The following is a 15,326-nucleotide window of genomic DNA, read 5'->3' on the forward strand; positions in this document are numbered from 1 at the left end:
ACACTTCTGGAGGGTGGTCCCCAGGCGGCTTCCTCCTCTATGTGAGGCCTCCGTGACCTCTCAGGCGTGTGGGCAGCACAGCCTCTGAGCCGGCCTCCCCTGCCTGCACTGGTACTGGGCCCCAAGGCCCCCCGCCGGGTCTGTGCGGCTCTGTCTGGTCCCTCTGTATCCTCAGCTTCCCTTTCACCTGCTCACAAGAGCCATTACCTGACCCGATTCCTGGCACCCCCTCCGTCTCACCTGGCTCCCTCCCGAGGACAGCTGCTATGCTAACCTGTAAGCTCGGCGTCTGCACAAGGCGCACAGTGGTGGATTCCCAGTGTGCTTGTGTCGGGGGGTGGGAGGTACGGGATCCGGGGACACAAGCAAGCCATTGAAATGCAAGTCCCAGGTCCCCAAATGCAGAGATAACCTTCAAGTCCTACGGGCTGGGCCAGCCACTTGCCAGAACTTCTGGGGCTGACGAGGCTTCCAGGGCTTAGAAGTATGAACCACCCAGGTGCCCTGCACACCCGACGGCCCTGTCACCTGGCCCAATGCACACACGTCCCCATGAGGACACCCTGCTTGCGGGCATGACGGCCACCTGCCAGCTCCCTGGGGCCCAACAGCAGTCCCCCAGGTGGACACTGTCTTCACTTCCCAGATGAAAACTCGAATTACACAATTTTGGGTTCCTGAAGCTGGCCAACCTGTCTGCTCCGTCGGGTGCAACAGGAACCCAGGGCTCAGTGTGTCCCTTCCCACTTCTCAGCTCCTATTCCTGTTTGTCACAACCGAGTTGGCGGCCACAGGGTGTGGTGTATTAAAGGAGTGGCCACCGAGGTGCCTTCCTCAGGCTGCCGGGTACCCAGTGAAGCCTGGGTTCCAGTGCTACCATCGCCTGCTTGCTGCTCTCAGCTTGGGGGCAGGGGACGCATGAGGTCCAGGTCAGTCCAGACCTGAGGGACCTCTGGGAACGTTAATGCAGGGGCAAAGCAGCCACAAGCCCCACAGCGGCTGCTGGGTTGAGACCAGTGAATAGCGACACCTTGTGGCGGCACTGGGAATGGCTCCCCGAGGTCACAGGCAAGCTTGTGGCAGAGGCCAGGCACCAGGTGTGGTGGTTGGCCAGCTTCGGGGATCAGACTGTAACTGCCGGCCTGGCCAAGGGCACTACAGACGATGGGCAAACCCCTGGCGGGCTCACACCTCCCCCAGGTCTGGGGACACGAGCACAAACAGACCCAAAATACCTGGTGCAAGGCCTGCAGCCTCAGCTTAGGAAAGTCAGGCAGCCTGACCCGCCAGCCAGGAACCCCCAGGCGCCCTGTGCTTCCTAGGAGGGGGAGGGGGCAACTCCTTATCCAGTGAGAATGCTGTTTAACAGCAGCAGCAGGCCTGGCACTTGGAGGTGGGGGTGACATTTGGGGAGAGGCCTTCCTGCTCTGGGTCAGGTGTGTGTGTGCGTTTGCAACCTGAGCAGCCAAGGACAGGGCGCCCAGCGCAGATGTGGCTTTACGGTCAAGTGTGATGTCCCACAAGTGAGGACAGAACTTTAGAAACAGGTCCCACAGCTGCCAAGAGACGAGGCGCAGAAATGCCATCTCGGTTCACCCTGCTGAGTGTGAGGTGCCATCTCCCCACGTCACTGGAGCACTGAGTGTCGGGCCAGAAGGAGGTGAGCATGTGAATGGGCCACCCCACGTCGAGGGACCAATGGTGACACACACATCGTCCCCCTGAGGAGCTGCAGGACACCCACACGGTGTTTCAGCGCCTGGGTTTATTCTAGTGAAGTAGGAATGACTTTCTGCTGTAACATTAAAGAAAGTGCTTGAATGTTTAGAAACTGCTGAGTATTAAATAAGCTTTTGTTTTAATTCTCAGAAACCAGAGTAAGATGAATGCTTTACAGTAACAGTGAAATAATTAGAGCTCATTTGCCATGGAAGCAGAAGCCAGTCCGATATGAAAAGGAACGGGGTGCTGCCTTGCATGGGAGGTGCCTCCTGCAGCAGCCCCTGCGCTGGGGGAGCTCCTTGGGCTCCGTGCTCGTCCTCCTGTCCCAGCAGCCACCGCACACCTGTATCCACGGAGCCCATGGTGCCAGAGGCGCTTGTGCTAGGAGGTCAGCTTGGAGTAGCTGGGTGGGGAGAGCTTGCGCTTCAAGTACTTGAGGACGTAGAGCGGGAGGCAGCTGACCACGGTGATGGCTGACACCTTCCACAGGAAGGTCATGGTTGTGATAAAGGCAAGGTCTGTAGGGAGAAACACAGACGAGTGTGAGAGGCGGTCAGGGAGGCCGCACACCTGCAGCGCACCTCAGAGGGGCCTCGCGGACTGCAGGCTTCTTTATGAAGCACTGCTCTGCCTGCGCATCAGGGAGAATGAATTCTCCTAACGGGAGTCATGAGAGCACAATATTAGAGAGTGTGGCCTACGTCACCCAAGGCCGGGCGGTAGCAGCCACTCGGCGCCTGAGTGCTGGTCCCAGAGGAACCCCGGCAGCAGGAGGGACCCTGTGACGTGTCAGATGGCCAGGCCCACCTTCTCCAGGGACAGCCGCTGGGCTGCAGGGGCAGGGACACAGCAGGCGGTGCTGTCACTGCTCGCCTGTCCTTCCTGTCCCTTGGCCTTGGCCAGGGAAGCCCAGCAGTGGCCCTGCACAGGCGCTGTGACAGAGCTGCAGCCTAACGGTGGGGCTGTCCGACTTTCTTATGGGAAGAGGCACATGAAAAACCAGACATTTACTGTGTTCGCTTCTCCAAGTGGCAGAAACCCCGTGTGTTGTCAGGGGTGGGACGAGACCTCCTGATGCATCCCTGCACCGTGGTGCTCGGTGACATTCCACCGGGGCGGGCACATTTCCCCTCCTGCAAACCTGCTGCACAGCCGGGTCTGGCAGGAGAGGCGTGGCCCCACGGTCCCTGAGCAGCCCTGCCCTGCGTTCTACTGCAGCGGGAACAGTCACCATCCCCACTGCCAATGCTGAGGACAAATCGCCACCAGGGGCATGGACCACACTCCGTCTCTTCCCTTTGCCAGATTTAAACCTTAATGAGTCTCAGAGGTCCTGTCAGACACATCCACCAGCTGGGGCCGCACAGGGAAACCTCTCTCAGACGCTGGCTAGAAAGGCCTGGAACTGGGAGGGTGACTGATGAGCAGGGTTTGACCAGGGTCAGGTGAGGGTGGACTGCAGTGGTGCTGTCTCTGGCAGGGGTGGAGGACTGTCATGTGCCAGCTGCCACCAGGCCTGTGCCTGTGATGGGCAGTCATTCCTGGGACCCTGAGCTCAAAAGAGAAGCATCAGAGGTCACCTGAGAGTGTGAAGATGAGGCGAGTCTGGCTGGAGAGCATGGGGACAGCCACCGCCTGACACTCGTCCAGGGTCTCAGTCACCATCAGCTCTCATCCAGCATCATGGCCCCTGGCTGGGGATGGCAGAGCTGGAAGGGTGGGGGACTGAGTGGGAAACAGGTGCCAGTGATACCATGCCATAGTGCTGGCGAGGGGCTGGCACAACTGTGCTGGCAGCTGGCCTGCTGGTGGGGCTAAGGCCATGAACACGGTGCCGTGTGTGTGCGAGAGGATGGGCGGGAGCTGCCAAACCACAGAGCCCTGGTGTGAAGGGGTCTCCAGGTCACGGTCACTATCTAAAAGCCAAGATGGTGAATACCTTCATTTTATAAATTATAAGGAGTTTAATCTTTCCCCCAAATAAGCTTGTGTTTGAAGCTTTGATGTGGGTTTTACTGTGATCTGCGATTTAGACAATGTATGAAGAAGTAATAATAAAAAAAATGTTTAAAAATCAAAAACAATTATCCAAAAACAATTCCAAGGCAACTTACCAAAATACTCATTTAGAAAAGCCAGAGAGGCCACATAGCAGCCGAGGCTGAGGAACTCGGCCACGACCATCAGCCAGTGCCACGTGCGGACTGTCAGCGCCACCATCAGCAGCTCAGTGAGGATGAGGGCCGTGAACGAGATGGCCACGACGTGGACAAACTCCGACTCAAAAAGCACCAGCGCCCCGTACATGAGAATGCCGCCTGGAAGACACAAGGGCGACGAGGGTGGCTTTTACATGACGGACTTCTGCTCAGACTTGAGATCCTGTTACTATGTGAGGCGCTAGAAGAAGGGCCATGAAGAGCTGGCTGGTGTTTCTAACAGAGACGTGGGCTACGGATGTCCCAACCTCCCACGGACGATCCTCTTAAACTCTGGCTTATGAATGAAGGACCTGGAGAGCAGGCCTCCACCCCAGTTAGTGCAGGCCGCCTGCCTCTCGATGCGGTAAGCCTGGCCTCCAGTAATCTCACTTTCAACCGCCTCTCATTTGTCTGGAACTACACAAGGCGGCCAGCAACCTGTGACGACTCGACTCAGATTCTCCACGTCCCGCTGTCTCTCCTGGAAAGAACCACTGTGATAAGTGCTTGGTTAAATGTTTCTGGGTTTACATTTCATTAAAAACAGGTAAGTTTTTAGGTGGCACTCATCGGTTAGAAAATGCTGCACAGTGAAGGGCCTGGTGACAGCGGCAGAGGGGCGATCGCTAGGTGGACAGGAATGTGGTTGCGGGTGGAACAGGAGACAGGCGCTGGGTCACTGCAGGCGCAGCAGGCTCTTACCTTGGTAAATGCTGATTAACACCCAGACAAGGAATGTCTTAAAGGACAAGGACCGGCCCTGGGGAAAAGGGAGAGAGAGAGTTAACCACCGCATCTCACGGGGCTCAGCCTGGTGACTCCTGCAGGCCCAGGCCCACTCAGACACGCCCTCCCACCACTGCTGTGTCAGAGCTCCCATCTGTGCACTCAGGGGGAACAGGTGCGGCCTCTCTGAGCCTCTGGGACAGAAGGTCTGTCCAGGCAATTAAGCTGGGGCAGTGCTGTGGGAACTGACCGGAAGCACCTACTGAGGGGCAGTGGGTGTGTGTGCAGGGCTGGGGCAGGAACCCGGGGAACCAGCAGCTCTGACCCAGCCCAAGGGTGACTGGGAGAAGCCGGGCTGACATGTGTGCCACCTGGTGTGTGAGGACAAAGATGAGGATGAAGCAGAGGCAGTTGCAGAAGCGTCGCATGTTCCTGAGCTTCGCTCACTGTGGCTTTTGTTTCTTATCTGCGGCATGGTTTCTTAAAGTCCCAGTTCCTGATCCCCGAGGGCCGCGTGCAGCTCCTGTTGCTCTCCAGGAGCTCTCAGGTTGGTCCCTGCTGTCACTACCCAGTGGTCCGAGCATGGCATGGGTGAGGATGGGCCCCCGCACACCCACCCTCGTGCACGCCCTGGTTCCTTCTGCCTGGGCCTCACCGGGCACAGTGAGCCCTTCTGTCCTTCCTTCAGCTCTGGCCTCGCCTCTCGTCAGCCAGCACGTGCCACCCATGTGTTCGGAGTAGTTTTCCTGTGAGACACTCACTGGCTGCGACCCAGGGCTCCTGTGAGCTCCCTGCCCCCAGCCTTGTTGCAGACTCGGTCAGACACTTTCCCAGGGACCACTGCACCGTCCTCCCCCGCCCGCCCCTGCCAGCATGGAGGTGACTCGTCTCTCCTGGGGTGAGACGCATTTGTCACAGTCTGTGCCCCATGCATCTGTGGTTCCACTTCTGTGGGTTTCGACCAACACAGTCACGACGGGCCCCCAAGCTGAGCTGAGAGCTCTCTTGCCCAATGCCCTGTCAGCCCCCTCCTGCCGGAACCTGGGACAGTCACTGACCTGCTCCCCGCCCCAGAGGGTCACATGTTGGGATCACACACTTCTGAGCCTGCCTTCTGTGTGGCCAAGCGCACTTCAGCTTCAGGTGTGCTTTTGAGAGGGCTCCCCCTACCCTCTCACTGTCCCATGTGTGGTAGCGTCACTGGGCGAAGGACACCTGGCCGTTCCCAGGCTGAGCAATTAGGACAACGGTCCCGACAAGCTCGGTGCACAGGGTTCCGTGTGAACCCCCACGTTCTTCCTCTTGGGGCTGCTGGGTTGATGGTAAGTGCACGCTTCACTTTGTAAGACACGCCGAGCCGTGTTCCCAAGGGGCTGGGCCGCTGGCGTGCCCATCCAAGCACGTGGTGGTGCTGGTATTCCAGGGTTTTGCATTCTCAGACTTCACGTCTCTGGTTTAATTTTAATGCCCGATGACAGGCCCTGAGCATTTTTGTGAGCTTACTTGCGCCTGCACATCGTCGTCGTCCGCGTGGTGTCAGCCGAGGTCTCCTGTCCACGGAAGAACTGAATTCTGTTCTTTTTGAGTTTGGAGGTTCTCTGTACATCCTGGTACAAGTCCTCCATCAGAGGTGCCATCTGCAGAGACTTCCTGCCGTCTGTGCTTGTCCTTTCACTTCCCGAACAGCCATGCACAGAACAGCAGTGTTGAATGATGATCAAGTCCAATTCACCCATTTCTTCCTTTAGGAGTCATGCTCTGACCCTCTATCTAAAGCCCTGCCTGATCATGGTCGAGCATGTTTTCTTCTGCACAGTTTAGTCTCACCTTTCACAGTCAGGTCCTCGGCCATCCTGAGGGCATTTCCATGGCAGGCATGGACGCGGGGGAAGGGTCCGCTCCTGCCTGCGGGTGCCCAGTTGTGAGCACATCGGCTGCTGACAAGACGACCCTTCCTCCTCCGTGTTTCATGTTTGTCAAAGACTGGCTGCTGCACTTGGCTGTATTTCTGGGCTTTCAATTCCAGGCCACTCTCCCTGTCTGTCCTGTGCGGTGACTGCTGTTTCACAGAAAGTCTTCCAATCTCGTTCTTTTCCGAAGCTGTTTGGTGGTTCTATCCCCTTAATTGTCCATATAAATCTTAGAATCTGCTGGTCACGATCCTTCAACATCGTGTCTTCCAGCTTGTGAGCATCCATTTACACTTTCTTCAAGTTTCCTCCTCGGTGGTGTAGAGCTTTCAGCATGTACATCCTGCATGTGTTTGCTGGTTACACAGAGTATTTCACATCTTACGCCGGGGGTCCTCAAACTGTGGCCCGCCAAAAACATTTATCCGGCCCGCCGGGTGTTTCTGCTGCCGCTGTGTGCATAGGAATTTGTTCATAGTTTTTTTTAAAACTATAGTCCGGCCCTCCAATGGTCTGAGGGACAGTGAACTGGCCCCGTTTAAAAAGTTTGAGGACCCTTGTCTTACGCTATGACAGTGCTGTTTGTTCACCGCTAGCCACAGGTTTCCGTGGTCCTGCACCTTCCCAGACCTCCTCGTCTAAAAGGTTTGTGTGGATCACTTGAGACTTTCTACCCAGACTACTATGGCGACAGCACAGATATTTTTATTTTTTCCTTCTAATGTCTATGCCTTTAATGTCCTTTCCCCCGCCTTATCACTATTATTTTAAAAATTATATAAGGATGCAAATATACATTTCAAAAGTTAAACCATGTTGAAAATGTTCAACAGAAAATGGAGATAGTGAAGCAGTCCTCGCTGTTCAATGTCTGACGGTTCAAAGACTTTTACCAAGGACAGTAGGTTTCACCTACTTGGTGTCTTGACAATTAGCACAACTACACCCAGATGTCTCTCTGTTAGCAGTTTACTTTATCATCAATAGAAAACCATGAGCTGGGAACTGAATTCATAGCTGACGTCTGAGACATTCTGGCTCCGCTGAGGCAGCGCTCTGGCACTGACATATCTTAGTCCGACCTTGGGCCCAGGCGCAGGGCTTTTCACAAGAGGTCCTGGCCCTCAGGACCACAGAGCTGCCTGCAGACAGGAGAGCAATGAGCACACACCATGTCCTGCAGCACCCAGCGCCTCAGCAGTGACTGCACCGAGGGACACCTCAGTATTACTGTCACGATCACATTATTTTCTGTAGGAATGAAGATGCTGTGGTGTTGGCAAGAAGGAGCAGTCACATCTTTGTTTAATTGGTTCAAATACTGACAGAGCAGATCCTGCCTCCCCGTGCGAAGCCCCGGAGGCGGCATGGTGTGCACAGCAGCTCCGGGCATCTCGTCGGACAGTAAGCCAGACCCGCGATGCCTGGCCGCTCACCCCTAGACCAGAGACCGTTTACAAAGGGGTACAAGCACAGACACTTATTTCAAAGCACAGTGCTTTCCTCCGCTTTGCCCGGAGGTGCCCTCTGCATGCCTGACCTCTGAAGGTGTTTCACGCTCTCTGTGACCCGATTTCTGCTCACAGCTTACTAGACAGATCAGTCCCTGGACAGTACGAACACCCGCCTGCTTATTCCATGTGCTGCTGCGCAGCTACCGTTTCCCTGGCCTGCACTCAGGTTTCCCTCTGGCTGCACGTGGGCTGCTGGGCCAGGAGCCACGTCTCACACGCCTTTACCAGCCCCGCACAGCACCCTCACCACACCTGCCACAGACAGACTCACAGACGCATTGCCCAATCCCTGCCAGCACCGCATTCAGACTGGCTTGGCTGAGCGTCCAGCGTCAAACTCTCTCCAGCGCCAAGAGGAGAAGCAGCTCGGATCTCACCAAGTGAGCACGTTAATGCTACTTTGTTTTCAAAGGACGTGATGTGTATGAGATTTTTAAAGACATACATACTATAAGGACAAGAAGCACAGGTTTTGGATCTGACAGAAAAGGAGCCTGGAGAAAAGAAGTGACTGAGCCGTTATAAAAAGACTCAGTGTCCTCCTGACTTAGGGCACTGAAATATTCTAAGTCGCTCGTCAGCATGACAGAATGGGAAGCTGGCACCTTAGATCCAACTTAGACTTGAACAAGGTTTCCCGACGTCCCCGCATGTTTAACGCATCAGCCAATGGCATGGACTTTACGGTTGAGAGGAGTCAGTTGCTCAGCTCAGGGGCTAGTGACCCTGTGAACACGTTCTGCCACTGGAGTGACTCCCACAGTCATCGAGGGATGCTGGTGGGCACAGTCTAAGCCCTAAACACAGGAGGCCAATGTGCCTGCTGCCTCACCGCCAGTGACCATCAGGTGCAGACTGAGCTGCTGAGAATCCCACACTGACTATTGGGCAGCTGGCCTGGGCTGACCTGCAGTGACCTCAACTCCACTGAGACTCAACTGTCCATTTTCTGGGTAGGTCACCTAACTTATATTCTACATAAAAGTTTATTTCCCTGTATATCTGTGAGCAGTATGTAAGTGTCTCTGAAGGCTTGGAAATAGGGATATAATCTACTAAAATCACAATGTTTGCAATAGCTTCCTGTGGGTTTTGAATCTCTTATCCTATTCTATTTCACTGAATGGTAATGATTTCACCATTTCAGAAGATTAATCCAAAACGTTTTTCTTCTGGTTGTAGTATTCACAATATTATCATCATGACCATATGCTTGCTATTTTATCTTATTTTATACTATACTGGTGAACTAGCTCTATTTATGTCCTATGAGAGTAATATGGGATTTTGTACACAGATCCTCACAGCAGCTCCATGAAATCAAGCTCAGCACCAATCGGACTGGACAGGGATCTGGGGCTGCAGGTCGCTGGTTTCTGCTCAGTGAGGTTCCTTCTTTGCTGCCCCATATGCCGCTGTTGCCTTAGAAACAGATGATCAACTGTAAACCTAAATTTATTTGAGGGTTAGTGGACTTTGCTCTCAGCGTTGGTTCAGGAAAAGCAAGCCTTCTGGAAGATTCCAAAGTCACCATGATTTGTATTTGGATGCAGAGTGTATTTTTTGTGCTATAAAAAGATGCTTCCACAAAAAACACAATAAGCTAAACACTTCTCCCAGGAATATTTTAACCTTAACAGCACAGTTTTAGGTAAATGAGTGAATCTTTTGCATAGTTTCAGGAGCTGGACTTTTGCTTGGCAGTGTCATGACAACCACGGCACATGAGTCTTGGGTACAGAAGCATGTCTCACACAGGTGTGATCCTGCAGCCCCCCTGCAGACAGATCTGGTGCAGGTGACTCCTGGGGTCCTAACTAACTGCTAGAATGCTGCCTGTGCCCGACAGACCGGTGTGAGGGTGCCAGGTGGAACCACAGTTGGGAAAGGAGCTCCTACAACCCCAGGGGTAAAAGCGTCCTTAGATTAGAACTTTGCTGTGACATCAGAGTGTCATCACCAATGTCTGAGAAAGCGCTGTTCTTTGCTGGTTATGTTTCCCTGTTTTCAAAAGAAAAATGTCAAAACCAACTAGGAGAAATTAAAAATGTCTGGAAGGACAGAGAATAGATTTAAACCTGCTGGGAACCTGCCTCACAAGGGGTACCTTTTCTCATGGCAAGTGTTCTTGTGGAACACCCGGAGTGGAGTGTCTGCGAGGAGCGGGAGGTGCCGGCCTGGCCCGTACCTTGGTGAGGTCCTTGTAGAGCTCTGGGTACAGCATGGCCATGTCCGGTTTCACATCCTGGTCCAGCACCAGTGAGAACACTGGGAACATGGTGTAGATGGTCGCGTACCTGAGAGCCCAGAGGAGAGTGAGGTCAGCACGAGGAAAGTTCCACTCGACTAGGAACACCCTCTGCAATCAGAGGCCGAAGGTTAAAAAACTAAACAGACCGAACACAAGGTGGCACTGAAACTCAATGCTCATCCCACCCACCGCCCAGCACCATGGTCTACAAGCCACGCGTGCACAGGTGGCAGGACCTGGTTTTCCTTCCTAATTAAACATTCTGAGATCGTTGTGCACCCGAATGCAGGGATCAGACGTAACACGGAGAGCCTGTGCCCTTTAACCAGCTGCCCCTAACGGCAGCATCTCCCAAGCTGCAGCCTAGCTCACAGCCAGAATGGGGATAGGGACACAGTGCAGACACGGGCATTCTGCACCCAGGGCTTCCTGCCACCGCTTCCCTTCCACGCCCCTCAGCCCCTGCCACCACCTATCTGTTCACTTCAAAGTGCACACACGTGTCACACAGCAGGTAGCCTGTGGGGTGGCACTATCACTCGGCCTGATTCCCTGCAGAGATGTAGGGTTGCTGTACCAACACTTCCCTCCTTTTGCTTGTCCGTGGTTGTGGACTTAGCAGTCTCTGTGACCTGACCATTCACTGAAGTACATCCCGGTCATTCCAGTTTCTGGTTATCACAACTAGAACTGCCATAAACATTTAGCACGCAGATTTTTTTTAAAAAATAAGTTTTCATTTATGTTGGACTCGTGGTGCGTAGTTTTTGTAAGAACCTGCCGCAGAGTGCTCCAGTGTGGCTGTCCATTTCACGTTCCTACCAGCAGTGTGGGAGGATGGTTTCTCCACATTCTCTCCGTGGCTGGCACTGCCACAATGGTCCCAGCCACTCGGATGATGAGTAGTGGTGTCTCACTGTGCTTTAAGACTGCTTCCCCATGGGCACTGCCCCTGAGCAGCTCTGCACCTGCTCTGGGAGGATGCTGTTCACATTGGGTCCACCTTGAGTTGAGTGGGACTGTCCTGGGCTGTGGAGTCCTGCGAGGTAGTTATAAGCTCCTTGGCAAGTGGCAGCATACATTCCCGCAGTTCCAGAGCCGCCTTCACTGCATGCAGCTCCAGGTGTCTCCTGCCGGGACACTGCTGCCGCTGAACTGTTCTGCCCACGGGCGTCTTCTCTTTGCCTGCTATAAGGTGTTTGCCTTCAGTTTTCATGAGTTTGATGACATGACTTGGTGGATTTCTTTGGATTGAGGCTGCTTGGTGTTTGCTTACCTTCTTGAATCTATAGGTTTGTCTTTTGTGAAATTTGGAAGTTTCTGGCCATTATTTCCTCGAGTCCTTTTTTGACCTTGCCCTCTGTCCTCTTCCTGAGACAACAGGGACAGGCATGGGAGGTCTGTGTTGCCAGCGGCCGGAGGAAATGTACTGACCATGTTTGCTCTGTGCTGACTGCTGCAGGAGAAGTGGCCAGGAGGGCCGTGTGCGTCACCTGTCTGAGCTGTCCTGGCTGTGCCTCCTACCAGCCCTGTGGCCTTGAGTGGATTCTGGGCTCGCTGGGTCTCTGCTGTCACCCAAGACGTGGGGATGCTGCAGGCAGGGGATGGCTTCAGAACAGGTGGGAGCCCGTGTGCTCACTGCTGCTGCTGTGAAAAAGCCTGGCCCGTGAGTGGTGGTGTCTGCGGTGGCCAGGGAGGAGGTGTTGGGAGAGAGTGAAAGAAGAGGCGATGGAAGGACCCTTGGTCCTAGGATGGTGATGGGCTGTTGTTCCCCCTCTTAATGATGCACAGGATGCTTTCAAATATCTTGGATCTGACATATTCCTGACATGTATTATGGCTTTGCCGTGAAAACAGAAATTCTAATTTAATGGTAAAATTGCAAGAGGGACAGGAAGCGGGTGTCATCCCCACATTCACACAAGCAGAGGCTGGCTCCTACTTCAGCAACACCACGTCAACACTGACTGTGCACGGCCACTCAGACACCTGCTGTGTGGGCTCCTCCTTCCTACCACTTACCCCACCATGAGGAACCCCTGGTACAGGGGGACCGACGCGAAGTAGCAGACGGAGGAGAACACAGCCTTGGAGAGAGGAAAGGACAGTAGTTACTCACAGGCCCTCCCGACACTCCCTACCTCTCCAAGCCACCCGTGGCGCCCACGCACCTGCATGGTGGAGATGATGAGGCCCCTGTGCATGACGAACTGGCCGAGTGCCGCAGACCTCTTGTAGCTGCTCCGCCCGTGCACCATGAGCAGCCGGCCAATGTGCTTGAATTGCGTGATGGAGAAGTCAGCTGCCAGTGAGGCTGCCTTCCCCTCCTGCAATGCAAAAGTACCTCACAACCTGCACGGCAAATCTGTGCTCCGGGGTGCATGTGCAGATCTCCACTGAGAGAGCACTGAGACCCCTGCCCCACTGTGAGGGGTGGCCTCTGAGGAAGGTGACAGGGCTGCAGGGACAGCTCCTGGGAGGGGCAGACAGTGCACACCACTGGGAGCTGATGACAGGAGAGGGGCGCTGGCTAGGAAGCCAGGACCATTCCTTCGGCGTCTGTCAGAATCACAGACATTCAGCAGAGGCGGAACATGGCAGTGCTTCCCAGGAGATGGGCCCAGGGATCTCGGGAACCTTCAGGATGACTGTCTAAGCCTCAGTTCTCTCGCGTTTAAACGCCACCCACCTGCCATCTCACAAAGCCCCTGAGTGTAAGTGAGGGAAGCCCTTAAATGCTCTGCCAACACACAGCTGTCAGCACAGGAATGAAGAGCCAGGGAAAAGTTGGACTGCAACCTGCTTCGTTTGCAGGCCTTTCTGGGGTGTCATTATATGAATATAAAAGACAAACCCCAAACCACAGCACACAGTTGGCCAGGAGACATGGACATTGAAAATGACCATGTGTTAAGCCCGAGAGAGAAGCTGCAGGTCCCACGGCAGCCAAGAAGGTTTGCTGGAGGATGTGGTGACATCTATGAGGAGGACCCGGCACAGAGCAGGCTCGCAAGCAAGTGCTGACTGAATGCATGCTCGAGACGCTGCTGTGAGAGGACAAGCGTACCTTCCCCTCAATCCCAATCCCACAGTCTGCGGCCTGGATCATGCTCACGTCGTTTCCACCGTCACCTGGGTAGCACAAACACGAGATGAAATAAAAAAACCTATCCCTAGCCCTGTTTTCCTCTTTTACCAGCAGAAGCTGTGTTAGAATGTTCCACAACTGACATTAAAACAAACTGGTATTGGAGGTTGAACAGAACTTTGCCTGTAGATATTAAGATACCAGTTTCTCTTAAGTTACTCTACAGGGACTGTGGGGGTGTGGCCCCAGGTACGGTGTGGGGAGGGGAGGGCAGGGGCTCACCAATGGCGCAGGTGCGCTTGCGCGTGTGCTGCTGCAGGAGTTTCACAATGTGAGCCTTCTGGGTGGGTGAGCAGCGGCAGCACACCACAGCCGGGCACTGGCAGGCCAGCTCCACAAGTTCATGCTCATAGTACCGCAGGCACACCTGGAACACAGACCCGGTCACTGACCCAGCTATGGCGGCCAATCCAAGCCTCCAGGGTCTTCCCCACTTCCTGGTGGGTGAGGAGCCACAGGCACTGCACAGAACTTCTTCAGGCTCTACCTGCTCACAAACACATCCATCAGGCTACAACGGGACTACTTAACAAGTCACAGAGATGCGCAAAAGCAGCCTGAGGTACATATCTGACTCAGAAAGCCTTTAGTCCACTAGCGGGAAAAGCAGACACACTCTGGGCCAGAGATACGGACAGGTGGGCAGACAGATGGCCATGTGCTGGGCTAGGGACTAGCCTCACCTCCAGGGAGTCCCCAGATATGACCAGCGCACAGTCATGCTTCCTTCGAAAGGCATTCAGCTCCAAATGGGCCTCTCCTCGACTGGCTACCTGCAGAAAGAGGAGAGGGCACCCCAAGTATGGTTGTTGAAACCAGAGGCACCAACAAGCGCTTATTTACAAGCCACACTGACATCGTTAGACACATGATCTAGAACCCAAAGTGCCTCCCACATGGAGTCCTATAAAGAACAGCTCTTTCAAACCTTTCCTGCAGTGCTGGAAACACATACCTCCTTATCTAACACTGTTTTCAGACACATGGTAAAGTGCAGAAAAAACATTGTAGCTACAATAAAACACAGTGGACAGAAGAAGCTGGCTTGTCCAGAAATGGGTAACAGGCACTTAGGAGCTAACGACTGCCTTGCCTTCTGTCACGACAGTCCCACAGAATGCCACGGTAACCACTGATTAAGTCTGTGGTACGTCCATACAATGATACTCTAGTACAGCAACAGAGGAGCCCAGGGAGCCGAGCTCCACACAGGTGACCCAAGGTCAAGGTCTGATTGAAAGACGCCTCTTTTCCTAATACGCCACCTGTGCAAATGCTTTCCTAAAGTCACTTCTCTTGTCTGTGTCACAGCTTTCAACTTATTCTATTAGTTCACGCCAACAAATACATGAAAGATGAAATGATTTAAAAGATTAAAATCAAGTCATAATGTTGAAATGTCATTAATTTTAGAAGGAAAACATTTCAGAAACCAACACACTGGTTTTTGATATTCTTTCTGTGGAGATTTTATGGGGCATAAAATAAATGATATATTACAGGACTGAAATAAATTAAAAGTTTCATGCAGTACAAATTAATCTCAGACTCATCTTTAAATAGGTAGGTTTTATTGTGGAAATTTTAATTTGTGGTGCTATAACACAGAGAAGTCAACAAAAATTGATCTGACGTTTTACCAGAATCATTAATAATTTAATTGCAAATAGTCGACTGCAGGGCCTAATTTGCGATTCTGATGTTTTGAAATAAACTACATTTACATGTAAATGATATTCAAATAACTATTTCTGTAGGTACAAGCGCTGCATTTAAAACAGACGCAGACACACAGTGTCTGTTCACCCACCATCAATCAAGACCCAAGAAACTTTTATTTTTTGTTTGAATTAA

General features: G+C 53.3%; 1 protein-coding gene across 4 annotated transcripts in view; it reads right to left on the reverse strand.

The window, feature by feature from the left end:
* Positions 1-1,821: 1,821 nt before the first annotated feature.
* ATP9B (ATPase, class II, type 9B) overlaps positions 1,822-15,326 on the reverse strand; it is a 135,173-nt gene continuing 121,668 nt past the window's right edge. For 3 of the 4 annotated variants that reach the window (XM_006761900.2, XM_015562750.1, XM_015562752.1), the window contains 9 exons: positions 14,156-14,245; positions 13,695-13,839; positions 13,392-13,456; positions 12,496-12,651; positions 12,347-12,411; positions 10,262-10,370; positions 4,626-4,683; positions 3,837-4,040; positions 1,822-2,240 (listed from right to left, as the gene is read on the reverse strand). In XM_006761900.2, the coding sequence (XP_006761963.1) occupies positions 2,104-2,240; positions 3,837-4,040; positions 4,626-4,683; positions 10,262-10,370; positions 12,347-12,411; positions 12,496-12,651; positions 13,392-13,456; positions 13,695-13,839; positions 14,156-14,245 (1,029 nt within the window). In that variant the 3' untranslated portion in view covers positions 1,822-2,103. Of the gene's footprint in view, positions 2,241-3,836; positions 4,041-4,625; positions 4,684-10,261; positions 10,371-12,346; positions 12,412-12,495; positions 12,652-13,391; positions 13,457-13,694; positions 13,840-14,155; positions 14,246-15,326 lie in introns of those variants that run through there. The other variant, XM_015562751.1, reaches the window with a different exon arrangement.

Source organism: Myotis davidii, unplaced genomic scaffold (genome assembly GCF_000327345.1).
Source record: "Myotis davidii unplaced genomic scaffold, ASM32734v1 scaffold96, whole genome shotgun sequence".
In the NCBI taxonomy this organism is placed as follows: Eukaryota; Metazoa; Chordata; class Mammalia; order Chiroptera; family Vespertilionidae; genus Myotis; species Myotis davidii.